At 37.9% G+C, this 26238-nt stretch overlaps 2 protein-coding genes across 2 annotated transcripts in view; both read right to left on the reverse strand.

Annotated features, from left to right (window-relative positions):
* Positions 1-2264: 2264 nt before the first annotated feature.
* On the reverse strand, positions 2265-15314 carry LOC121301913 (transmembrane protein 106B-like). The gene is made up of 8 exons (XM_041231631.1): positions 15064-15314; positions 8698-8917; positions 8170-8233; positions 7837-7990; positions 7326-7466; positions 5879-5922; positions 3839-3892; positions 2265-3656 (listed from the first exon to the last, which is right to left on the reverse strand). The coding sequence occupies exons 2-8, from the start codon at positions 8906-8908 to the stop codon at positions 3530-3532; spliced, it is 795 nt and encodes a 264-aa protein (XP_041087565.1). The 5' UTR covers positions 8909-8917; positions 15064-15314; the 3' UTR covers positions 2265-3529.
* Positions 15315-17441: 2127 nt separating this feature from the next.
* nbr1b (NBR1 autophagy cargo receptor b) overlaps positions 17442-26238 on the reverse strand; it is a 30139-nt gene continuing 21342 nt past the window's right edge. The window contains exons 19-21 of the mRNA XM_041231629.1: positions 23218-23296; positions 22617-22716; positions 17442-20611 (exon numbers count right to left, since the gene is read on the reverse strand). Of these exons, the coding sequence (XP_041087563.1) occupies positions 20435-20611; positions 22617-22716; positions 23218-23296 (356 nt within the window). The 3' untranslated portion in view covers positions 17442-20434. The remainder of the gene's footprint in view (positions 20612-22616; positions 22717-23217; positions 23297-26238) is intronic.

The raw sequence follows: 26238 nt of genomic DNA on the forward strand, positions 1-26238 counted from the left end.
CTGCATCTACACTGGACTATCTCCACACCAGCTGCAAGCGATGCGAGAGACATCGCTTTGAGAAAACGTCACGTCGTTAAAATGGAACTTGGATGCGTCTGACCAATTTAGCCAATGGGTGTGTTCACGGAGATCAGTATTGGCTAAATTCGTCAGAATCTGCACAGAGTGATCTCCGTGAAGGCACCCCCTGTTTTGTATTATGTTTTCCTCGTGCGACTGGAATGTACCAGGTTTCCTTGACAAGTTGGGAAGCTGGAAGCTTTAATCAGTTCATAAGTCAGGAGATTGTTGGAAGTTCCACACTGCCTCAGCAGAGTGGGACTTGATGGTAAAGGAATACTGCAGCTGCCAGTCTCAACTCTAACCGAGGAGTTTAAGTGCACCAAGGTCCAACTGGAAATGACATTAGTAGATTCACGGGACAGATGCGTAAGGGAGGCATGTCTTTGTGTTCATCACCTGCAACATTAAGGCAAATTGACGGGGTGTAAGGTGGGTCTTAGCCACGGGCGGTTTACTTGGCGCCATGACCAGGTGCTGCGATGTTTGGCCTTAGCATTGGAAGACAAGCGTAACCTGACCAATAAGTTGCCGCCAGTTCCATCAAAGCATCACAAACAAAAGACAATATTCCTCCATACAGGAGAGCAACCACCAAGAAAAGGTGTTAAAACCAAGCCTCGCCCAGGACAACTGGAAGCTGCTAGAGGCTGGAAGAAGCTGGCAGATGTTGGTCAACTGCTTATTTTTCTACCTGAGATTGCCACAACTAATCTTTGACCAGATATTGTCTTGTGGTCTGGATCAGCACGCCTTGTTCATCTGGTAGAGTTAACAGTGCCATGGGAAGATGCTGTGGATGAGGCATATGAGAGGAAGAAACTTCTCAACTAGCTGCTGAAGCAAACAGCAAGGATGGAGAGTCTGGGTTTACCCAGTGGAGGTGGGTTGTCAAGGATTTGTGGCACACTCTACAACCGGTTTCTCAGAGCTGTTGGGTTCAGTGGCCAAGATTTGTAGCATAGTGAAGAACTTATCTCAAGCAGCAGAAAGGAGCAGCAACTGGCTGTGGTTGAGATGGAAAGATTCTGGCTGAGGAGCTCAAGCACAACAGGAAGAAAGCAACACTGATGTACAGGTAAGTAAGCTGGGCTGAGTTGAGGGGGTGATGCTGGGATGCCAGAATCGCTATCGATCCCTCTTGGGGTGTCATGGGCTAGTCGACGAAACAGAGGATGGAAGGTGCCCACTTGAAGACCCCACAGATGTACCCTACTTAGCTCAATCCAGACGGTTGTCATGCTGATGCGCTGAGGAGACCGCACTGTGGTGTGTGTGCTGATGCGCTGGGGAGGCAAAATAAGCTGATCCCTGGAGCCAGCATTACACTTCAGCTGTCTACATCAGATAGAAAGCAACGCGAATGGATGGAGATAAAGAGGATCACATTAGTTTACCCCTGCTCTAGAGTGATGTAGCCTGGCTATAAATTTACAGCGTGTCTAAGTTGTACACATTCTTTAATAGCGACTAGGTGCTACAACAGTGCTGGAGGAAGGAAAGAGAAGTACACTGTGCGAAGTATTACATTAATTTACTGGCTCAAGCACATAACTCTGTCTTTTTAATATAATATTATAATATTCTGATGTGTAATTGTACAAACACCCCCCCAAGGATCATTAATAAATAATACATGCCAATGCAAATAAAACATTTAAAAAGTACATAAAAATATTGCTTCCAATTTATCATTATTACACTGCGGACAGTTGGCACGCTCTGAAATGTGCATGCTGTACACTTGGAATTTACTGTACAGTAAGGTGACATTAAAAAGAGTAGGGTACTATCAAAACATCTATTCACTTTGACGTGATCCCAATAGAAGCAAAAAAAAAAAAAAATCAAATCTGTGTCAAATATATATGTTGAATATTACCTGCTTACACATGTAGTTTAGTGTTCTTGAAAGCCTCTTTCCTTAACCCTTAGTATTTTGGTCCACATTACCTCCTGGTTTTGGCTACCACTGTAGATGTCAATACAGGCAGAACCAACAGCACAGCAAACTGCAGCTGACTGTCATCACCCTGGGGGGGGGGGAATCTCACATCTCTCATTAGGATTCTCTGCAAGATTATCCATTTAAGGCTGTGGGCAGATTTCTTGCACTGCCATTTAAGCAAAGAACAATGTAAGTGCTAGGAGCGACATCTTGTGGACTGTCATGATACTGCAACTGCCATCTCACAAATGGGCAATGCATAATTTGTTTATTTATTTGGGAGACACCTAATCCAAGGCAATTTATAGGTGTTACAGGGCAGTAAGTATTACAATGCAAGATTACTATTAAAGTACAATTTACAGTAAGTGCAAATAATACTACTAAAGTACAATATGAACTAGGATGCAACAAGGATTACAGCAAGGTATATCTACAAAGACATATTAGTAGTGCAATTGCGCAAGGATAGTGCATCAGCTGAGGATTCAGTGTAGGTCAGGCAAGTGCAGGGCATGGTAGGAGGGGTAGATCAAGAGATCTACAAGTGCAGTCTAAACAGTGGGGTCTTGAGGAGGCAAAGTTCTGCGGTAGCTGGTTCCACCACAGAGGGGCTATGGAAGAGAAGGAGCGGGCACGGAAGAATGGAGAGTGGAGAGAAGGCATGACTCAATTGTCACACCCCATGCTCTATCTGTTCAGAACACACTTCGTGGGACATTTACCAGACAGAGACTCTTCACAATGATACAAATATTTTGAACTATAAAAGTAATGTTCTAGTTACTTTTGCAGTAGCTATTGGTTTATCTGTAAAATAAAACAGGGCAAAAGTAAAGGGAAAAAACTGTAGAAGCATTCAAATAATTGGTTCACTGGTTTGTGTTCAATAAAGTTTCTTGGGTCTAGGTTTCATGCATCAGCTGTTTTAAGGAATGCTTCGCAGGACTTTTTTTTAAAGATTGTTTTGAGTAATTAAGTTTGATGTTCATTACATTTTTTTTCTCAAATTAGCTGACAATTAGAAGGCCAGTATGTATAAATATCCACTAAATGCAGAGGACATTGGAACATTATAATCCTTATTATAAAACAAAATGAATAATCTTGTCTTGGTTACTGTGAGCCACGTTCACATAAAGACTGTTAAGGACTGTTTTGTTTTGCTACTGTAGCCTCCAAATGCAGTAAAGTCAAAGACAACCACAAAAAGTAAAAAAATAAAAATAAAATGTGAGCGAGTAAGATACAGTATTGCATTAATAAAACAATTATATAATTAGTATATGTATCGATTACACTGTACTACTAAAGTAATACAAAATGTTTTATATCTTAAAAACTAATTGTATAATAGTTTTGCTAATTCCTTGTGTAACTATAAATTAATATTCAAATTCTCTTGAAGTCCCTTTATTCCAAAATGATCACAGTAGGGTTAATAGCCAACATTAGCTGGAGTACTTCAGCTATTGTGACAGTAGCGGTCTTGTTGTGGGTTAATGAGACTGCTGCTCATCACTGCTCACTGCCAGGACGGTTGAAGCTGTATGGGGTCGTGGTGTTGGCTCCACAGTCTACAAACTCATAGGCATCAAGGGACAGCTGTTCTGTGCGGGCCATATATAAAACATTGACCGACCCCCTGTGCAAGACAGAGAAAAAACCTAAGTTCAGACATTGTTTAAAAATCTGCTCAGTCTGCTACAATTACGTACTTTTAAGACATAAGTTTAATACAAAATCAACTGTGTTGTACTTTGACTGGCTTCTTCACAGAAGTCCAGCTATGTAATACTTTTGTAATACACTCTATTGGACACTTACTGAATATGAAAAAACATCGTGTGAATCTTGATTGAAGACATCGTGCAGTATTTGCTGTAAAAACACAAAAGTGTGTAGCAAATTATTAAATGCTAAGATCATTCACACACTTTGAGAACATGAAACTGCCACAGCTATTGCTACTGTAACATGCAATTAGCCACCAAAAAAGTTTTATTCTAAAAATAAATAAAACAAATCTGTACAAGGGAATTAACAGTGAGCAGTTTATAATATTGTATCTATACACAGTATATACATAGAATATGTGAAATGGCACTAGCCTGGTAAGAGACTATTAAAATGCATTAACAATCTGACTTTGTGTACTTTTGGTATCAGCCTTATTTTTCTTGTACACAATGTGTCAAACTACACGAGGCTACATGACAAACTGTGTCAGAGATCCTGGTTTAAAAGTTCACCAGAAGGGGGTACTCTTTCACGATTAATAAACAAAGGGAAGTTCACAAAGCCTTTTACTCTACTAGCACCATTTTCTTTCTGAAAAGAGGACACCCTTTAATGTTACAAAAACTACAACTTAAAAATAATTAACAGTCCTTGAATGAAATTCTGAAGATATTTCAGTAATGCTTTATATTGTGTGGCATAAATTAATATTAAATACATATGCAATTGCATATTACACTAATGTTAAATTAATATTTAATAAATATGCAATAGCTGGTTTATTGCCAAATGTCGAATGAAAATGTAATTGCATATCACGTCCATTTATATTAAGTTTTGTTACCTTTGAAAATATGTTTCCCATTATTTACATGTTTAATTGAAAATACAGTTTATCTGACTTAAATGTTAATGTAAAGTAACAATGAATACTTGAACGTAAATGTACTATCAATTGCATATCTATTATATTAATTTAACATTAATATGCAATTTCATATCTATTTAATATTAAATTTATGCCAAGCAATATAAAGCGTTACCAATATTTTTCATGTTTTGTAACTATACAGTGCTTCACTGCAGCTTCTGTCTCTCTAATTCCTGCCAGTAACATCTTGGGCTGTGACGCCTGTTACATTTTCCTTTTAGAAAGAATGGTTATGTTAATGATTAAAGTTTTATACCTGCGGCATGATCATATAAAGTGACTGATTCAACACTTTAGAGGTAAACAACATGCTTAGCTTTATAGCCAAAAGTGTCGAATACAAATCAAAGGATGAGTTTGTATAATGCGCTGGTGAGACTGCACTTAATGTACTGTGTCCAATTCTGGTCACCACAGTACCAAAGGGATATGGTGGCCCTGGAGTCCAAAAAAGAGCACAGACTAACCCCAGGGCTTAAAGGAATGAGCTACAAAGAAAGGCTGGATGAACTGAAGCCATTTAGCAGAGAACAAAGAAATTAGTGGGCACTTGATTAAAATCTTAAAAGGAGTTGCCATAGTTAACCTTAACCAATACATGGGGGAAGGGGACACTTCTGTACACAATGACCAGGTTCCCTAGGCACATTGTTGGCACTAGTATCTTTTAAGACCCGACTTGATAAGGTTTAGAGATCAGTCGGCTACTAGGAACCAGACCAGCACTGACGAGCCGAATGGCCTCCTCTCATACATTTTCTTTTGTTCTTATATTTTTTATTGGTCGAACAGGAAAAGATAATGACATTTTGTATTAGTTTTATTTCCCTATACACCACCCACTCGCGGGTGTCGGGGGCCAATATAAATCTGCTATATATCGAGGGTCGGGATATAGCGAGAGACCCACAGACAGCACAGACGTTCTGAGGGCGTGTGAGTTACTTTTGACCACTGTAAATATTATTTTAGTCGCCTACAGGGGGGAATTTTAGAGGTTCATGCATCAGTTTATATTACACATGTGAGCAATTTTATTTGGCATCTAATGACAGAGAATGGCAAACAGGGTACACATTATGTACAAAGAGGTAAAGCTTTTAGTTGAAAACATTAAGAGCTTTTGCAGAAAACCACCACAGTTTTACATGCATGTTTTATAAAGAAGAAAAAAAACAAGAACAGTAAGTGCTTACTGAATTCCAGGATCATTTACTTGGATTCCAACTGTGTAATTAAACTGTAAACACAAAACAGAAATAAAATTTAAAAAAAAAAACTGTTATAATGTGGAACTACAGCACAGCAGATTCTTGCTAATCCAGACCCAGGCAGTCCAAACTAACATATAAAACTAAGCCACACAATTTACTGAAATGCTTTCTGATAGCAGCTGTATGAATTCAATATCTGAAACATGAATTAAACATTTATTACTGTTTTGTTAGAAATGCTGAAATTGTAAAAATTTCTCTTGGTATTCCTCAGGATGCTAATGAGGCTTCTTTGTAAATGGCTGCCTGTATGACATGGATAACTCTGGCAGATGTCTTTGTTGTCTTTACTCGGCAGTTAGTCCTGTTGCTGTTTGTGTCCTCAGATAGTCACATTAATACACGCAACCCTACACTGTACTCGAATTTAACACTAGCACGGCCAAGATTATCATTTTTGGAATTTAAATTTAAATTGCTGTGTGTGTTTACGATTTTCTTGACTGACCTTTCCTGAATATATGTACCAGTTACCCTGACAAAGAAGGAATCGGGTAGCTGCAAAAATTAGCCAGACAAAAACTGTCATGCCTATTCCGACCAGGCGCGGTCAAATTGACCGATTACATATTATAACAATTAAATGTTGCGGTATTATTTGTGTTTATCAGTTGGGAACTGCAGCCATATTGAAGTTTGATTCTATCAGTCCCCATTCTGAGCTGTCTGTTGACATTGCTATTATTTCATGAGCCTCTGACAGCACATCAATCAGCCTTGACAGCTCACGGTGCCAGGCTGTCTGTCTGCACTGGTACTATAAGTCACTCGTTTTTGTAAGAAATTCATTGCTACCCCAATACACATTGCAATTAGAGTTCAGGACAGCAAAGCAGTGTTTGGAATTACTACAAATTTTACCAAACAAGATTCTGATGCAGCAAAGATGGACAATGCGGTAAGTGCACTGCATATTTTGAAAAGCAGTATCTGTGTTTTTGTGCTGGCACTTAGACTTTATAAATGGCTGTAAATGAAGCCCATTTTGTTCAAATGTGTATCCCCCCCCTTATGACTGACTGCCTGAACTGACTCCGCTCCCCCCCCCCCCCCCCCCACTGCTCACCACTGCTATAACCCATGCTATAACCCATGCTTCTTTGAAAACTGCACATTTGAGACATATGTATCTAATGAAAGTGCAAACGATTTAGGGGATTCTTTTGTTAGATTTTGTTTGCTCCCAGACTGAGAGGGAGAGGGAATTCCACAATCTGAGACTCTGGTCCGTTTTAAATGTAGACTAAAGGGTTAACCTCCACTAGAGGGCTGGAGCTGTAACAACAGCAACAGTCAAGCTAAATGGACAGTTCTGGAAACTCAAGCCCTGCCCAATCTGTGTTTCAGTTGCATCCCCCCATCACATTACCTGGCTCTTGCTGAGAGGTTTGACGACAGTAATATTTTCACTTTTCACTTTCCCAACCATGGTTTCATACCACATAACCTGCAGACTGAGACTGGAGACATGAATGCTGTAGAAGTTATCGTTGGTGATTTCCACAATGTTCTGGAATAAAATTCAGAAAATTCAAATTCAAATTCAGAAATAAAATTAGACAAAATATTTGGTAAAAAAAAAAAAAAAAAAAAAAAAAAAAAAATAAATATATATATATATATATATATATATATATATATATATATATATATATATTATATATATATATATATATTTCAATTGTCCGGGGAATGTATTAATTTAACAGGCCCCTTACATAATCACAATTCCCACATTGTAACATATAAAAATAAAGCACAGATCAAAATTTTAAAAGTTGTTGATGGTCATGACATCACATTTTTTTTTTTTCTCTGAGCTGCTTAGATTTCTGACAAATTTCGCTGAAAGCTGACAGTCCAGTCAAACTGATACTCACTGTAATATTCATGCTGACGGCATCTTGTGGGTACCAAACAAAGACTGACTTAATGCCCACTGCTGTCACTGTGATAGTCCGGGGAAACACAAAGAAGATAACCAGAGCTGAGGCCAGCAGACAGATAATCACAGAGACACACACATACAGCTTCCTGTGAAACAAAAGTAATACAAACAATCAGGGCTCTGGTACTGTAAAAAACATAAGAGCACAGGGATCTGTTATTAGGACCAATGCATTAACAATCCGTTTAACAGATTTCCACATACTGCATTGTAAAATTCCACTGTAAGTTGTGTCAAAAAGTACAAATAAATGACAAAATCTTACGTGCGACTAGGTTTAAGCCTCTGGTCACTGTATGGGATCAAAGCCACCAGATGTTCCTCTTGATCTGAGGGAAGAAGATGATGTAGGAAGATCTACCATAAATTGTCACAAACTTCCTGCAAGTACAGTACTAGGGCACATAGCTGCTCTTAACACATTTCTGTGACGTCCCCCTTTGATCTTTTGATTAATTCTATTAATCTTAACTAAAAGTGTCTGTATGGCTTGAAGAGGCCTGCGGGGCAGATATATTGTTGATTAACGAATCCACAGTTTGTGCTACGAATCCAGAGAAAACTGTTTTAATAAAACTAATAAATTAATGTTTTATTAAAAAGGCCTGGAGAACAAAAAAACATTTGAATTTATTGCAAACACAGAAGGTTTTGTGTGTGTTTATTTTTATTTTTTTGACCCTGGCTATAATGCCACCCTCGCTTTATTGCCCGTTTTGCCCATGGCCCTTACCTGGCAGTATAAAGAGGGTTGATATGTATATGTATACTACCTACTCCCCTCTGTACTTACCCCTGGGGATCCGGCCTGTTCCCTGGCAGGACGGACAGTTCATGTTGCTCCGCCCCACTTTGTCTAGGTAGGAGCTTGACACTGTTCCATTGATGCTCTGGTAGTTGGTCCCTGAGCTCTTCTTCTTTGGTGGCAACACAGCTGACTTGTCATCCTGTTCCCCTGGCTCCAGGTCCTCAGATTTGGCTAGAGTAGCGATGGAGCCCCCCATGGCACGTCCCTACAGTAATTACGTGACCAGAGACAGTCACACAATATTTATTTTCCTACTGTAGGCACATGAAGGAAACCAGTTTTTAGCAACATTTTACCGGATATGTATTCTTTTTTTCGCCCCTAGCAAAATCAAAGAAAGATATCCTACAAGAAGCACGAATAAGAGTTTTTGAGAGTGGCCTGAAAACACAGAAAACAATTAAAAAGGCCTAATTAAGCTAATTATCAGTTCAATTAAGGGTTTAGTTACGTTTAGTTCTTCACTGACACACTCGCTGACATCTGACTCTGCGGAAGAATTGTATGTATTTGAATTTAAATCGGAATCTGAATTCTTACCGAGCCATTTTCGCCAGTTTACAGACATTGCTGACACTTTTGTGATGGTTTATTATATGTAATTGGGCGCAAGAGACCAATAAAAGGTGTTACAGAAACCTAGTGTTACAATGTCTTGTTATCAGAAGTTTTGTAGGCTCAGTAATTCAAATTTAAACTTGCAGAACGTACCGGTACGTTCGTACTCGCTGGTGACCAGAGAGCAGTGAATGTACTGATACGTTCGTACTACTCAAAGGGTTAAGGGGGGAGGTGGACCACTGCCGCCATGTGTGCTGAAAACAAGGGGGGAGGTATGTGGCAGGGCAGTAGCCCTGCCGTTGTAATTAATGTGTGTGTGGGGAATATTGGGTTGGCAGGGAAGGAGTTAAATTCCTCCCTGCCAAAATGCACGTGAGAATGTGGCTGGAGCCTGAAGTAGGTAATTGATTAACTGATGATTGATTAGGCTGCAGCCACATGGCATATAAGGAAGGAGAAATCCTTTGTGTGGTGGAGGGTTTTTGGTTGGTGCTGGTGATTTGTATGTGTAGAGACAGCAGTATAGTAAACGCTCTGCTGTTTTGTGTTTCATTTAACTTTTTTGTTTTGTTTTGTTTTTTTTAAACTCTTTCCCACGCACAGTGGCGGGTACATTTTTGTACACTTGAGGACAGTTTATACTCCATCGCTCAACTGTCGTTGAAGAGCAAGCGACCGATCATGTTGTGTCATGTCGCCGTGCAATTTATACTTTTTACCGACAATCGCCCTGCTCAAACTGCAGTCACTGACAGTGCAAATCAATTGAACTTTGAACTCGTCGCTATGGTTATTACAACATCAAAATGGATGAGCGGTTGTTTGTGGATAAGCTGCTCACTGTTTATCTCTGCTATATGAAGTCGATAGAGCTGAGAGCATTTTAACCTCACTGAAAGTGAAGTTTTAATTTTAATACAGCGACTGCTGTTTAAACACTTATGCTCGAACATCACGTAACCAATCAATGTCAAACTTGACATTTATTATCCCAGGTAGAATACAATTCAAATACCAAAAAAACTGCGCTCCCTCGTCAACCTAGATGGCAACGCATTTTTTTTAAAAACCTTTCAATATCTTCTTCTTGGGAACTGGTGAAGCGATCAATCCGATTAATGTTGCTGCGATACATTTAGCCATACCAAAAATGAGAGACCTCCACACACATAATTCCTTAGTAAGAAATAGACTATATTTTATTAAAATAATATTTTGAGCTACTGTATAAAGTAGTTTGCCATATTTGTTTTCCATGCCAAATGTTACTTGTTACTTAGCCTTTTCACACTTGCACACCCGAGCCAAGCTGGAACCAAGTCGGGCCAGCCAGCAAGGCTTGGGTGTTTGAAGTACTGTTCAAAGTAGAAGCTCCACTGTGGCTTGGGTGTTTACAGTACTGTTCAAAGTAAAAGCTCCACTGTGGAACATGACGTCAAATTCAGTAGACACAGGGGCACACAGAGGAGTGGTGTGGATTTGTTTTGAGAATGGACCACAAGGTCATACTGTCTGAAATGATAAAGTCCACCAGAAGATTACACAGGAACTGAGAAATATGGGACTAAACTTCAGCGCGAAACAGTGTTGTGAAAAAAAAGTCTTGTTTGTATTTGCTTTTCACATGTTGCTGAATGCAAATACAAACCAAATAATTTCATATTATTAAAGTTAGATTAACTACTACTACTAATAACTTAGTTACAGATAGTATTTTAAAAATGTCAGTAAACGCTTCAGAAAAATTGATTTAAAGTAGGCCTATTAAAAACAAAATCTAAACGTAACATATTTAAAGATATTTCTTTTAAAACTTGTTTTTATACATGCAATGTTTAAAATGTGATTTTTTTTTTTTTTAAATGACCACATTGAATGTGATTTTCAGATACTTTGCACATTTCCAATATATGTATCTTTAATTTTTAATTTTATTTTTTTTCTGTTAAGGACTGTGTTGTCCTTCCACGCTGTAGCTCCTGGGCGGCTGCATGGTGAATCCGCAGTGTGTAAAGAAACGGGCGGCTGACGGCACACGCTTCGGAGGACAGCAGCCATTTCAAAATGGGAGAAAATAAAAAAATTATTGGCAGCGACTAAATTTTTACAATAAAAATATATATAAATAAATTGTATTGTATTTCTGTAACAATCACATACAACACAAAAATCACAGGGTCGGGGCACCCCGCCACATATCTACCTCCTTGTGTGCAGCACACATGACCTTAAAGGCCCCAAAGTCTGGGCCAGGAATGGAGGTATTGTCAGTGTCAATGCTGTCCACGGAAATGCTGACAGCTTACTGGCTGACACTGATAATGCTGGCAGCGGAAATGCTGACAACAACGATGCTGTCAGTGGAAACGCTGACAGTGCACAGGCTGGTTCCTGAAATGCTGGCTCCTCCAGCCTGGGCAAGCCTGGCAGTGGAAATGCTGGCTGCTTTATGCTGACGACTTACTTCTTCTATCACCAACAGAAGGGGGCTTACAACAGAGCTTAAGCCTGTTAGACCAATACTGCAAAATGTTAATTCAATTTCATTTAAACAAGACTAAAATTATAATCTTCCAAAAGAAAGCCCAAAATAACAGCACAAAATATCACTTTTCTTTCAACGGGGAACTACTACAGCACACAGCCAGCTACAGCTACCTAGGAATAGTGTAAATGATTGAGGAAGCTTTAAACAAGCATTACAGACTTTGCAAGAAAAAAAGCACTGCAGGCATATACACTATACTAATACACTGCTCAAATTACACTAATATAATACAGCAGCACTTTACAAAGATCTCCTAACACATCTCTAACTTGAGGAAGGATGAGGATAAGACCGACACTGCACTCACAGCCAGCCGCTGAATGTATCAGTGTCATGATCTGAGACCACAGTGTCTGAACAGACAGAAACTCCCTTACATCATAAAAGAATGTAATATAGATAGATAGATAGATAGATAGATAGATAGATAGATAGATAGATAGATACAAATAAGTATAATTATATGTGTTTCATTAAAATATTTTTATATATTGCAAAAAAGCTAAGGGAGAACCTACAGCCGCCAGGAACCCCCAACAGGTGATAATAAATTATTTTATTCTGAAAGTTTGATGAACTACTAAAAAACAGCTTGTTACACAGTAAAAGCACTATCCTAATGGATGGAAATAACACTCCTATGGCATAGCAGTTTCACCCATTCCTGATTTTAATACAATCTTGTTTAGCCCCAGTGTACAGGTAACAACCTCAGGTGTGTCTTATTAAACTCATAGTAATACCAGGAATGGATAAAACTGCTATACAATGGGAGTCTTATTTCCATCGCTTTTAAAGCTTCTAAAACAAACTGAGGATGTTGAAAAAGGAAATCACCATCACCTACATCCAGTCATGTGTATGTAAAAAGCTTGACATAATGTATAAAGATTAATACACTCCACATACACTCAGATTCTAATACTTTTAATAAAAATATGTGAACCAAGTTTCATAACAACTGAACAATATTCTACATTATACAGCAGGAATGTGCAATTAGGATCGCCAGACGCCAGGTGCAACAAGACTTGTGTGACCGACAAGTTTTGCCTTTACACTTTGTCCGTTTAAAAAAAAAAAAAAAAAGGTTTGTTTTGTTTTGTTTTTGGGGGGGGGGGGGGGGGTTATGTGTTTGGTTTTTTTGCTATTTCGTTCTGTTACTATAAAAAAAAACACTGGGTATTTTTAGAGCCACGCAAGTTTCTGAAAAACTGAATTGCGGATGTCCTTTGCCAAAACACACATATTTTAATAAGGGTTTTCGACCCACCCCTATCACTTCTGATTGGCTAGCTGGGAAGTAGCTGATTTCCTATTGGTTACAAAGAACCTAAGAAATGGCTGACAAGAGATGACCTGTCAACACATAGACTACCATTTTAAATTGAAGGAGTTTATTTGTGTTTTTTTTCTTTGTAAATTAGCAAATAAGTGCTACTGCTTTCTTGATGCACGAACCTGACATTTAAATGCTGCAATCTAGTAAAAAACAAACAAACAAACAAACAAAAAAACGAACTTTCTGGAAAAAAATGTTTTTTTTTTTTTTTTTTTTTTTTTTTCTTTCACTTTTAGTGTAGCTAACCTAGTTTGATATTTACATATTTTTTTGTTGGATTTAAACGCTATATATATATATATAGAAATATATGACGAAATGAAATGCTGCTTGTATATGAGAGAGTGTGTATTGTAAATCATGGCAATGTGTTTATGTATTAATCTCTGTATTTAATTTTTCAGTGTATAAAAAATAAATAAATAAATAAATAAATAATCTGCCACGGTATGTGTGAAAACTGAATAGCCTGTTGTAGCAGTGTTTGTTAGCCATCATGTGACAAGATGTTTAGATGAGGAAAAATTGCTGTAAAATGCGGTTTTTTAAAAAAAGGATATAACAAATAAACAAACGGAAAAAAAACTAATTTGTCTGCAGAATTTGATTGATTTAATACTACGTGAATTTTGGTAAAAAAAAAAAAAAAAAGTAAAAATATGCAGAGAAACTTTACAAGCCCTTTTGAAAATTTGCGGTTCAGCAGTTAGAAATTCGAAAACGTCAAGAAAAATCTGAATTCCACAAATCAGCAGTAATAGCTGGCAATTTTTATTTTTTTTTTAATCTGCGATACAACAAGCTAAAACACCTGTACACCAGGAGTTGGATTCAACTTGTAGAGAAAGAGTGGGGGGGGACAAAAACGAACAAGAAAAAGCTACTTTTGTATTTGTATTACTTGTTATAGTTGTACTTGTAGTATGTATTTATATGTACTAGTAAATGTGTTCAAAGCGGCACTGAAAGACGCATTTCCTTAAAGTATGTTATACATTTGTTGGGGTGAGGTGGGGACACAGGGAACCTTTTGTGTATCTTGAAGAATTTAGTGAACCACAAGCTACAAGGCTAGACCCGCCTTGTTAAATAAAACCAAAATCTTTTTTGTATTTGTTTTGTGCGACGGGGAGTGGACAAGTATTTAAGAAGGACAAGTAGATTTTTGGACAGGTTTTTTGGTTAAAAAATGTCACATCTCCGATATAGGCAGATAGCCTCCACATTATGACAATAACGTGCGCTGATGAATATCCTTACAGTAACAAGTTACATCATAGCTGGTTAAGCACTCTATGTCTTAAAATAAATAATGTAACGCAGATGTACATACACACACTATCACACAGAAGGTGCAAAAAAAAATCACTTTTTTTTTTCTCAAAATGGTGTTGTAACATTTACATTAAACACCAACAGTGAAAAGCTGACACCTTCAACATGGGTTATTAAGTATCTTCAGTAATTAAGTGTACTGAGCTATAGCATTTGGCTCTCAAGATACTGGGTCGGCCTTCATTCACGGCATGCTGAATAACGTCCCATAATCTATGTATTTAAATGCTTATCTTGTGTCTCCCACAATAAACACATTACTGTAATAATTGCACTTATTTTACCTCGCATATTGTGGTTTCATAATCAGTTATGATAACCATATTCCTAGGTCTACGTTGTTTTCAACGTAGACCTTATCTAATAATTGTTATTCTTCCATATGTCTATTTTAGTTAAAATATTTGTTACTGAACAACCTTTGACAAAGTTTGAAGAGTGCACTTTGTGCACCAGAGTAAAATGTTCATGCCATTTTTGCCATTCTAAAGCAACGTAAAGCATTTCATTTTCTACCTTTGCTGTACCAATTCGTAGACGGCTGATCAAATAAGTTGCGACTTACCTTTTTAAATCATTGCGACATCAGCTCTCATTTCAGAATGGATGCTTTTTTTTTTTTTTTTTTTTTTTTTTTTTAGCAAATCTGAGCAGGAACCCACTGGTCCAAATGTATTCGAATTATCAGGACAGCGAGCAATGCGTTTTTGTAGCCAGTGATGAATTGAAAGTTAAGAATGTGCGCGATATTTTGTGCAAAACCAGTACACAGTGGTAAACGCTGTACTTCCTCTGTTCAATTTCCATTTGATCAGCTGACTGTTACTTTAAAGTTATTTTTACTGCCACCTTCTGGTGTTTGCTGGAAATGCTACATTGTACAAACAACAAAGAAAATGCCAGTAATTCAAATATCTGCTCATTAAGTTAATGTTTAACTTGAGGGTCACTGACCTGTAGACAATCCAAGTAACTTGGCCAACATTAGAAAGCAACTTATGATCAATTCAATTCCAGGTTTTCAGCACCATTGAAAGTTGGTAAAGACTAAACATCAAGTGAGGCACGCTCGTTTTAGGAACATTTTTGGTGTCAATTTTTGCAGTGTTGTTCCCAAAAGAAAGGTAATGACAATGCATTTTAATGGAATTTCTCATTCCTAATTTTTTTCATATGTCACTCATTAGGAATTTCTGGCATTGGTATCTCTGCAAATTAGTAATTCCATAGCCAAATAGGTGACAGGAGTGTGCTTGGCTTGAGAGAATTCTCGTGCAGGATTCCAGTCCCCAGGACACAGTTCTTTCCTTCCTTCATTGACCTGTGTGAACACAGAATGTAGAGCTTGCATTCACTGTAACCTCTGAACTCTTCCTGAACAATAAAGGCTGAAATGTCTTTCTGACGTAAGTTTAGCTCTTTAATTCTGGTTGTTTAAAAAACTTTATGGTGTTTTGTGAGCATGTAAAGAAGCAATGCCAAGGTCAACAAGGAGTGGCAAACTATTAGATGGGTTATCCTGCTGTACACAGTGCTGGTATGCACTCCCCTGGCCTCTCACTAGATGGGTGCATTACCTAGTGGACACAGCATGAAGTGATTTTCGTCAGGAAGTCAGGTATTACCAATACTTTTTGGACGTTTTTGTGAACCTGAAATTCTGCCGGTTCTCTGTACAGGGACTTATTTTAAAGCAAGTGTAGTATAGATTTCAGTACACATGCTCTCAGGGCCAGATGAACCTATATGCAAGTTACACTATAGCGTAGGGCCCTCGCGAGGTTGCTGTTTGATTGGAACATTTTACAAAAACTGCATGCTGGCAGACAGGCCCACACACACAGGAAGAGAGACGCACAGAAGCTTCCTTTTGGTTCATTTTGTTCTGAAGGCTATGCATTTATTTCTCAATTGCAGCATACCTGGCCTGAGTCTCTCACGCCAACAGCTTCCTGCTAATGTACAATACCAAATGCTCCACGCCCTCTACCTCCGGGGAGACAGGTAAAGGTAAACGTGTACAATGCGGGAGGCTGAAGGAAATTTAAAATGTGGATTTCTGCAGCTGGCAAGAACAGTTTAAAGCAGTTCTGCTGTGCTCTAGATGGTGTTGCCACTTACTAAACAAAGACACTTGATCATTACACGGTGCTACCCCGCTATAACACCACCCACTATAGTGCGGAATCGCTTATAACATGGGAAGGACGGGACTCCCATTTCTTCAATAATGCAAATTGACTCACAAACGTTGGGTTTTATTCTTGTTTTACATTACCGCACATAAACCCATTTAAATTGAAACTGGGACATATAGTACTTGGAAAGCTCCCGTGCTTGCACTCTATCTTTTCTCTAGAGTTAAAAACAAACTGTCTGTTAATGTTACAAAACAAGTACGAAACAATACGAGTGTGTAGAAACGTTCTTGGATTCCATGTTCATTATTTACAGTTTACAACATTTATTATAAAAATTTACAATTTAAGTGTTGTAAACTTTACACTGGTGGAATAGCAGTTTCTATTACACTGTACACATTGTAATGACCCAAGATTTATACTGTTACACAACTGGTCTATGGACCCTGTGTGTGTGTTTCTAAGCAGGGAAGCGGTAAGCTTGTCTCAGCTGGGATTGACTGACGTCCGGATAGGCGGGGACATGAAAGCCCACATCAACACTGACAGAGCTGACAGCTGATAGCTCAGACGAGCTGCTGTGTGCAAGACTGTTGTTTTTGGTATGGTCCAGGCTGACAGGGGCCAGAAATAATGAAATACCAATGCCACGCACAAATGTTTAATTGAATTCACTGGAACATTTCCGCGTTTATCCCATAAAACCTTTTCTTTGTTGTTGTTAACAAGAAAGCAGAGCATCCCTTTGTCACAGCAAGACTTGTTCCCAGCATTGACTGTGAATTAGGGCACTACACAGAAATACTGCAATAACATTTTATTAAATCATTCAGGCAACACATTTTTTACATCACGTTTATAGATCTGTAAAGTGCTTATACTAGATAACATATAAAGAGCATAATGCAATTTGTCCTATACAGTATCCTGATTATACCATGCAAACAAAGATGTATGAAAGAAACAAACAGATCCATCCCAAGCATTCTCTGGTGCTATGAGTAAGTTAGTGTGTACTCATTTCAAGTAAAGCCATCCTAAAACTGTCTGCATGTGTAGAATTTACCTCTTGGCATTACAAGTCAACTCACAAAGCCTCTATGTCAGTCTTTATTATTAAGAAAGTAATAAATAATTCCAAGTACTTATTAATGCTTTGGACAGTTTTCTCAGCTACAAAGTTAACCAATAATAGCTTGATTGTTGACCATTGTACAGATTTGTGATGGACTTGATGAGAAAGTATCAATCACGTTTATTTTAAATAGTTGGGAAAACATGAGTATGTAAGTTACTTGAAGTGCCTTTATGATGAAAATGCTGGCGCCACTACCTTCTAGCAACAAACAAGTAATTATTATTATTATTATTATTATTATTATTAAGTCATTTAGCAGATGCTTTTATCCAAAGCGACTTAAGAGACTAGGGGGTGAACTCCTGCTCAGTCACTTACAACAGGACCTCGGTTTTAAGTGTCATCCGAAGGATGGCGAAGAAGGAGGCGACGTGACTAACCCAGGGTCACAAAAAGCAGCAGTTTTTGTTTGTTTTGTTAACTGGCATTTCCTTAAGCTGCTAATAAGCTTTGATATATTTATTCAGGTATCTGGTCTTTCAGAGGTAAACACCTATTAGTTAAGGGTTACATTTCATACTTGAAAGGAACTTGTGATTGACTACAGTTTAATAAGCAAATAAACATTTTGCAAATTAATGAGTAGGTTTGGGCCTGATCTATCTCCACAAACAGTTAATGTTACATACTCTTATTTTTGAGAAATATTCTGTTCAGATACTGACCAAACAAATACAATTTAAAAAGATCGTTATCAGACCAGCTTATTCTGTAATAAGGTCTGTATGATCCTAGTTTGGTTGTAGTCTTGCAATTTGTGATTAAAGAAGAACATGATTATACCATTCAGGTCTTACTTTAAAAACAATGTAAAAGACTACATTTACCTCACCTCCAAAAGATAAATACATTTCACATAATTTCCACATACTGAGCCTCTAAAAATAAATCTTTGCTCACTTTTTCATTACTATTCCTGTGTTGAATTTCAATAGCAAGAGAAAGAGACGTCTCTACAAAACTTAGCTGGGTTTTTAAGCGAGCTAGAAATGTATTTATTTATTTATTTTTTAAATGTACCAAGATCAACCTCAATTGTACACGAAAATATAATAGAATCCCTTGGTGTCTACTGTTTATTACATTCTTCCATGGTTTAGCTTTTTGCACACTTTACCAGAAACCAGATCTCGATATGTTTTACTGTTGGAACCCCATCACCACTTTTGAGTTCAGTTGGTATGACCTTGCTATGCTTGCAGCAGTAGGAGGTTATACATTACACAACCAGCTCTGTTAACGCCTGGAAAGCAAATTTATACAGATTTACAGGAAAGCTAACTGGGGACTGCAAAGTACTGTATTTAATCACTGGGATTGAACAGTGTTGCTGTATGAAATGTAGCCTAATGCTTTTCAATAAGATGTATGTTGTCTATACAAATATTTATTCTCACTTCCTGCACCAGCATAAATGTAAAATAATTTTTTACTTCTTTTTATTTATTTTTTTTTTTTTGAGTAAAACTGGTATACCAAAAGGAGCAAAATCAAAAACGAAAGAAAAGGTAAATGTAGGGTCACAAAAATGTGAATAATTACATTTTAAAAAATCAATTATATCAGGACATTTGACTACAAGTCCTTTTTCAGCTGGATGGAAAAAAGACGCTGTATTTGTAGCTGTATGATGGACAGCTGTTGATGATGTCACTGACTGTGGAATTTACAAATGCTATGGAACACATGCAACCAGAAAGCAGAAAAACCACAAGCTGATTTTCAAACACTCTGGAACCTTTCGGGATGAAAATTCTACTATTAAAAATGTGCCTTTCGTTATGGCAGTATTGGGAAATACTGGATCACCCAGGGGCTGCGCCGTCGGGCCTCATCACACCCTTGGGCGGTCCGTTATATATTTAAATCTGATAACTAGCTGTAAGCAAAAGTCAAAGTAGCAGGTTTCAATTACTATATAAATATTCAAGCATACTTTTGAAACAAAGTATCAGTTCATCCAATATATAAGATTTGCATGTAATATTAGCTACCCTTAGAATCAGGATTGGCTTTTAGTAATAGGGTGGATGGTAAAAACTACTGAATTCTAAGATTTGTGATATACAAAAGAAAAACACTCATCTACGTATTTTGCTGGAACTGAAAATTCCGAACACATCAAAGCGAAGTTCAGTGGCTGTATGCCTAAGGTTACAGTTCTGCCTTAAAATAGGGAAAAAAATATATAAATAAAAGAGCTTACTAGGGCAAAACAAGAGTAACATGAGGGTGGAATATTTTTCCTTTGTAGTGGATTAATACAGAAATAAACAGCCTACAAATAAGGTAAAGCAATTACAAAAATACAACCCTTTACTGCACTCTGTATTAGATACTTCATTGTATATAGCACTTCTTCTCACTGCAGGCATTTACTAGGGACACCTTTTTTTGCAAGTGTTTATACAGAGGTTTCACACCACCGAGTGCTGTGTGCTACAAATGTACTTTAGGTATTTTTTTATGTAAGTTCTAACTATTTATGATGTTCCCTGTCAAGTGCTCAAAACACTTGCAGATTCAGGGTCCCCAACAAGTCTGCACAACCAAGAAAATCATCCCAAATGAAACTGGAAGTGAACAGTGTTCTCTATTGCGTTCTCTCCCCCCCCCCCCCCCCCCCCCCCAAAATGTGGTTTCAAAGCCGCGTGGAATCAGTAACGGGTCGAATACCAGTCATTGTCGCTCATCTGCACCAGTTCATTCACCACATCTATCATGTTGAAGTTGTGTTTCTTCAGCAGTCGCTGGTTTAGCTGTCTGTCGCCAAACCCCATCTCCACCAAGACATCCATCATGTTTGCGTTCTGATTCACAGAGTCTATAGGTTGCTGGAAAAAACAAACAAAACAAAACAAAAAAAACATTTAGGGGTTTTCTGACATTACGTACCTGCAATACCTGACCTTTTCATCTCTCTCCTTCCAGAACAAAGGATTCAGCTCCCTTTTTATATCATGTGGCTGGGTCTTGACTGATGATCAATTATTCAATCAAGACCCAGCCATATTCCACATGTGAATTTGACAGGGGTGGAATTAACTCCAAAATACACTATTTACCAGTGCATGGCTTCCACCATGTCACACTGTCCAATGTGAAAGATGCAAGAGGTGGGTTCTCTGACTGGATGTAGGCAAAACAAGTGCTGTGAATATATTATACAAAATCAACTAATTTATAAATAGCAATTATACATTTGTGTACAGAATGGGTTGCAGACTGCAGATAGAAACTGGTGCTGCCCCAGTTTGCTATCGGAACCAGATGAGACTGAGGTGTAGAGAATGGTTTCATGGTGTAGATGGAATCATTTATTTTAAACAGCTGAAAAGTGTATAAAACACATTTAGAAAATTAGCCTTTTATTTCCTCACTTCTCACTGGCGAATACCCTTGGCAGATGGGTTTCAATCACTTTCAATAGATGACCAGGAAATAAAAAGTACCAGCATAAGTGCCTTTTCACCTGGACAGATATCCTTGACCCACCTAATGTTCACATTTAAATAACTAAACTTGCCTCTGTCTTTTAATTCGTAACAGTTGCCCATTTTGCGAAGCGCAATAAGACCCTTCAGGGTGGGCGGTATTGGGCAATACTGGACCTTCCAGGGGTTGGGCCTCAATACGCCCTCGGGCAGTCCACTATAGTGAGGTCTTATTGCTTTCATAAAATACAGTTCAAATAAATTATGCACATATAAAAAAGGGTAGAAAAGGCTCCATTTAACAATTGGCAGTCATGATTTTACGTTGTCTTTTTTTTTCACCTGGTAACAATTACTCTTAACTCTAAGGCACCATTGACGTTAGACATAAAATTAAATTCTTTATGGTGCTTTCCACCTATTTCATAACATCAAAAAGACACTGCTTTTCTCATAATGCAAAACATATTTGCTAGATGAAGAGTGTTCATTAGAATCACTATTGATTCTATGTTGACAAGTTTCCCATTGTATTAAATCGTAAGTACCATCATGTTGATGGAATCTTTGGTCTATCCCTGAAGGTTCAGACATCATTGGCCAAGTTATTATTTTTGTTTTTGGCTAGTGTGACAGAGATCGAATGATTCTTGGCGTTAGATCTCCCTCCCAACCTGTGAGGGCGCTGTGTAAAGGGAACAGAGTACCCTGGACTAAATGGCATGACAATTTATTCCCATGGTTAGGTGGAAGTCAGCCATCTAGAAAAGGGGTGGAGCTACGGTACCCAAACTCAATTACCTGGACGGGAAATGGCGTGGCATCTGCGGATTGGAGGAGTGGATGCACTCGTTAACCAAGGGGTCATGAGGGAGGGTATAAATAGGGGTCGTAGTGAAAGTAATCTGTTCTTTTGTAAACAGTTAGAACAACCTAAAAGGAGACCCTGTGATAAATCTGTGAGACCCTGTGTTGTCTTTGTTTGTCAAGTAAAAACTGTATGTTTTTTAGACGACTAACACAATCCATAGCTTTATTGTAATGTATTTAGTACATTACATGGTTTAAATAATTGATTTATTTATTTAATATAGCATTGACAAGGCCGTTCACAGCTTCACTGTATAATGATAAAATGCTGTTCGCCTTTGCTGACAAAGGAAGTGTGTTTTGTTGGTTTTATTTTTGTGGATTACAGTAATTTAAGTGATTTACATTAGTCTTTCTTAATTTAAGCCTTTATTTTAGAACTTGCATGCTGTACTGTATACCATGATATTAAGGTTACCACAGTATTTTTTTTTTTTTTTTTTTTTTTTTTTTTTTAACGGTTATCATGCCATGCAAATTTTATACCGTCCCATCCCTAGTTATGTAGGTTGCGAAGTGCAGCAGAAAATCTCACCTGTGGCTGTACTGGCTGGCCAGTGAAGAGTGCCTTGTAGGCAGAGGCAGCTACAGACAGTGCTCCTTTCACCAGCTCCCCTGCTATACCTCCATGGTGCCTGGAAACACAGAAAAGATGCTTCAATTGAACACAAGCTTACATCGGAAAAGCAAACTTAAATTAGAACAAACTTGCATCACACATTAAAAGTACATGCTGTTCAAAGCTGTGAAAGTTAAAAACTGACAAATCAGTCTGAAATCAATGTTTTACATGATTCATATTATTAAAGACCTTAAAAGTGTAACTGTTAAACGTTCAAGTCAATATTAAAAAAAATTGCTCCAAAGATATAAGCGTTTCATTTTGCATTGTATTTTTTAGCTCAAGACAAAACATGACTGTTAGAACATGAATAATCAGACAGCTGTGCTGAAAGCAGAAGTCTCAAATTCTCAACCACAGCTACTGCTTCGATTCTGAAAACCACTTTGCTTTATCGCACGTGTTTTTCCTATCATGACACTGAACACAACACATTTTTTAAACGGTGTTGATTATGGTGGTATGTTGATGTAATCTGGAGTGGGGAGGAGAATAATAATAAAAAGGGTAGTACCTGTTATCTTGATTACACTCTTGTCTTAAATTCATAACCGCAGAGGGTTCCACTGACTGATGCTGCACAGACCTGGACACTACAACAGAAAGTATAAACAAATTAGCATCTCCCTTTAGACTGTAAAGTGAGATGGTGACCCACTTTAAAAGCTACAGTGTCCCTAAACCACAATCAATCAACCCAAAAGAACACTTCCATAGTACACTTCCATAGTTTACCGTTATTATGTCCACTAAAAAAACAGACCTGGTTAGCTTACCAGATTGTTTCCATTCTCTTATAGTAGTTTCAGCAGTTACAATAGGGTTTATCTATCACACACATTGTATAAATATATACAGTTTCATCTTATATATATATATATTTACACACACACACAAAGTCACACAATTTGATTGGCTCATCTAATGCTGAAAGTTGCAGATTTCCCCATTACCCATTGTTCTCTATTCATTGCTTTTATTCCCCCGAACTTAAAAGCTACATATATTAAAAAAAAAAAATCACACTCAGAAAGCCAATCAGCTGCTGTATAGGTCTGACTGATGGAAACGATCCTCGCAGGCAGGCGTGTGTTGTTCACTTTACTGAATACATTGAGGTTTAGAGAGGTGAGTTACAAATTCTGACTTTCCTTAAAGTGTCCTGAGATTCTGGAGCCTGTTGGGAACCCTACTCTCAGATAGGGTGACACAGGTTGAAACGTCATAAAATAAATAGTGGGTTATGGCAAAGATCAAGCTCTCCTTTCTTGTAAAGGTAAAGTAATGGTTCTGTATTTTGACATTTCTGCTGCGGGGGGAGGGGGCTAGCAGTAAATTGTGTACAGTGCCTATAGAAAGTACACCCCCCTTTAAAAAATGTTGACCTTTTGTTGCCTTATAGCCTGGAATTAAAATGTATTAAAATATATATATTTTTTTTTCATTTATCTACTTTGCAAGAGCTACAGGCTTTTATGGCCAAGACTGGTCAAAGTGTGCATGTGACAACAATATCCCAAGCACTCCACAAATCTGGCCTGTAGGGAAGGGTGGCAAGAAGGAAGATTACCCTGTATGGTAAGGTGGCATTACTCGAGAAAGACCACATTGAATCCCATTTGAAGTATGCAAAAAAACACTCAGGAGATTCTGTATCCATGTGGCAAAAAGTTTTGTGTCTGACGAAACCAAACTGAACTTTTTGGCCTAAATTCAAAGCGTTGTGTTTGTCACAAACCCAACATAGCACATCACCCAAAGAACACCATTCCTTACTGTGAAGCATGGTGGTGGCAGCATCATGTTATGGGGATGTTTCCCATCGGCAGGGACACTTGTCAGGATAGAAGGTAAAATGAATGGAGCAAAGTATAGAAAAGTCCTTGAGGAAAACGTGCTGCCCTCTGCCAGAAAGGTGAACTTCCGTCCCAGTTTCAGCTTTTAGCATGAAAACAACCCAAAGCACACAGCCAAAACTAAACTGGAGTGGCTAAGGAACAAAAAGGTAAATGTCCTTGAGTGGCCCAGTCAGAGCCGTGACCTGAATCCAATCGAAAATTTGTGGCATGACTTGAAGATTGCTGTCCATCAATGCTCCCCAAGGAACTTGACAGAGCTTTTACAGTTTTGTAAAGAATGGTCAAATATTGCCAAATCTAGGTGTGCAAAGTTGGTAGAGACCTATCCCAACACACTCACAGCTGTAATTGCTGCCAAAAGGTGCTTCCACCAAGTACTAACTCAGGGGGGTGGAGACTTATCCAATTATGATCTTTCAGTTTTGTATTTTTAATATATAACTTTTTTCCCCTTAACAGTGTGGAGTGTGGTGTGTAGATAAGTGGAAAAAAATCCTCATTTAAATGCATGAAACTCTGAGGCACTGATACAACAAAATGTGAAAAATGTTCAAGGGGGTGTAGACTTTCTGTAGGCACTGTACGTTTCCCAAAAACTTGGATTATGGTGCATTCCTAGGAACAAAATCACTTTTGTTCTTTCTCCCGTAACTTGAATGAGACTTTGATTCTGTTTCACTGACAATGTATATATATAAAAAAAAGGGCAACTCCTTATTTTTAATTCAAACCGAACACAAAAAGCGAGTTCATGTTAAATTGCTTTTCCTGGATATAAAATCTTAATGACTCGTTGCAAAAATGTTATAAACTGTTTTGCATATAGTTTCATCTTAATTATGATTAAATTTAATTATGATTGAATTAAATACAAATTAAATAAGGAGCTGCCTTTTTTTAACATTATTAAATTAAAACACAGCTATCGTCTCAATGTAGTTTAAGTGAACTTGTTTCACAATCAACAGTTTTCCAAGAGTTTAACTGAACGAGGACGTTGCATATCTGACTGTCACATAACCACCCTGATCAATTAACAGCCTCTCTATATAAACACACACATATTAAAAGTAGGCTACAAGAGTAATGGCTTTGGCAGCAAATGCAGCTTCCGCGATGGAAACAGAAAGCAAGCGTTATAGCAATCAGCCTTTTGGTGTGTTCCCCTCTGAGAGGGACAGCCTCTGTGCGTGGGTGACGTTTCAATACACCAGTTGAGAAAGCTTTCAGTTTTACGCTTTTTTTTTTGTGCAATGTGTTTATATGATGGAGCGCACGGTTGCAGATATTGGCAGCATGTTGTTGTAGCTTTTAAATGCATTTAAATTAAACAAAGCAAGCTTCATAAACATAATGCTTACCGGCTGTTTGTTTAAAATAGCCGAAAGAATATAACCGAGCTGCTTATCGACTGTTGGCAATATCAAGAAAGAGCACAAAGTACCATGACAGAGATATTAAGAAAGCAGAACTAAGGAGGCAGAAGACTTTAAGAAAGAGTTAAGAAAGAAGCCATCAGTTGCAAGTTACTATACATTTAATGTTTGTTTTGTATTTTTTTTTTTAAAGCTTTGCATGGAAATTGCTTCAACCTCTATTTATCACTCATGTCCCCTTGGTAAACGATTGCAGCTGCTCCTCCAATCCGCGGCTGCCACAGTGTTAGTGTACCGAAG

This window comes from Polyodon spathula, chromosome 28 (genome assembly GCF_017654505.1).
Source record: "Polyodon spathula isolate WHYD16114869_AA chromosome 28, ASM1765450v1, whole genome shotgun sequence".
Taxonomy (NCBI): domain Eukaryota; kingdom Metazoa; phylum Chordata; class Actinopteri; order Acipenseriformes; family Polyodontidae; genus Polyodon; species Polyodon spathula.

Coding starts and splice junctions, on each gene's coding strand:
- LOC121301913 (XM_041231631.1), bottom strand. CDS start 8,908: ATGGGGGGCTCCATCGCTACTCTAGCCAAATCTGAGGACCTGGAGCCA. Junction 7,991..8,169: donor AGGCTTAAACCTAGTCGCAC/GTAAGATTTTGT, acceptor TTTGTTTCACAG/GAAGCTGTATGTGTGTGTCT. Junction 3,893..5,878: donor GTAAATGATCCTGGAATTCA/GTAAGCACTTAC, acceptor GTGTTTTTACAG/CAAATACTGCACGATGTCTT.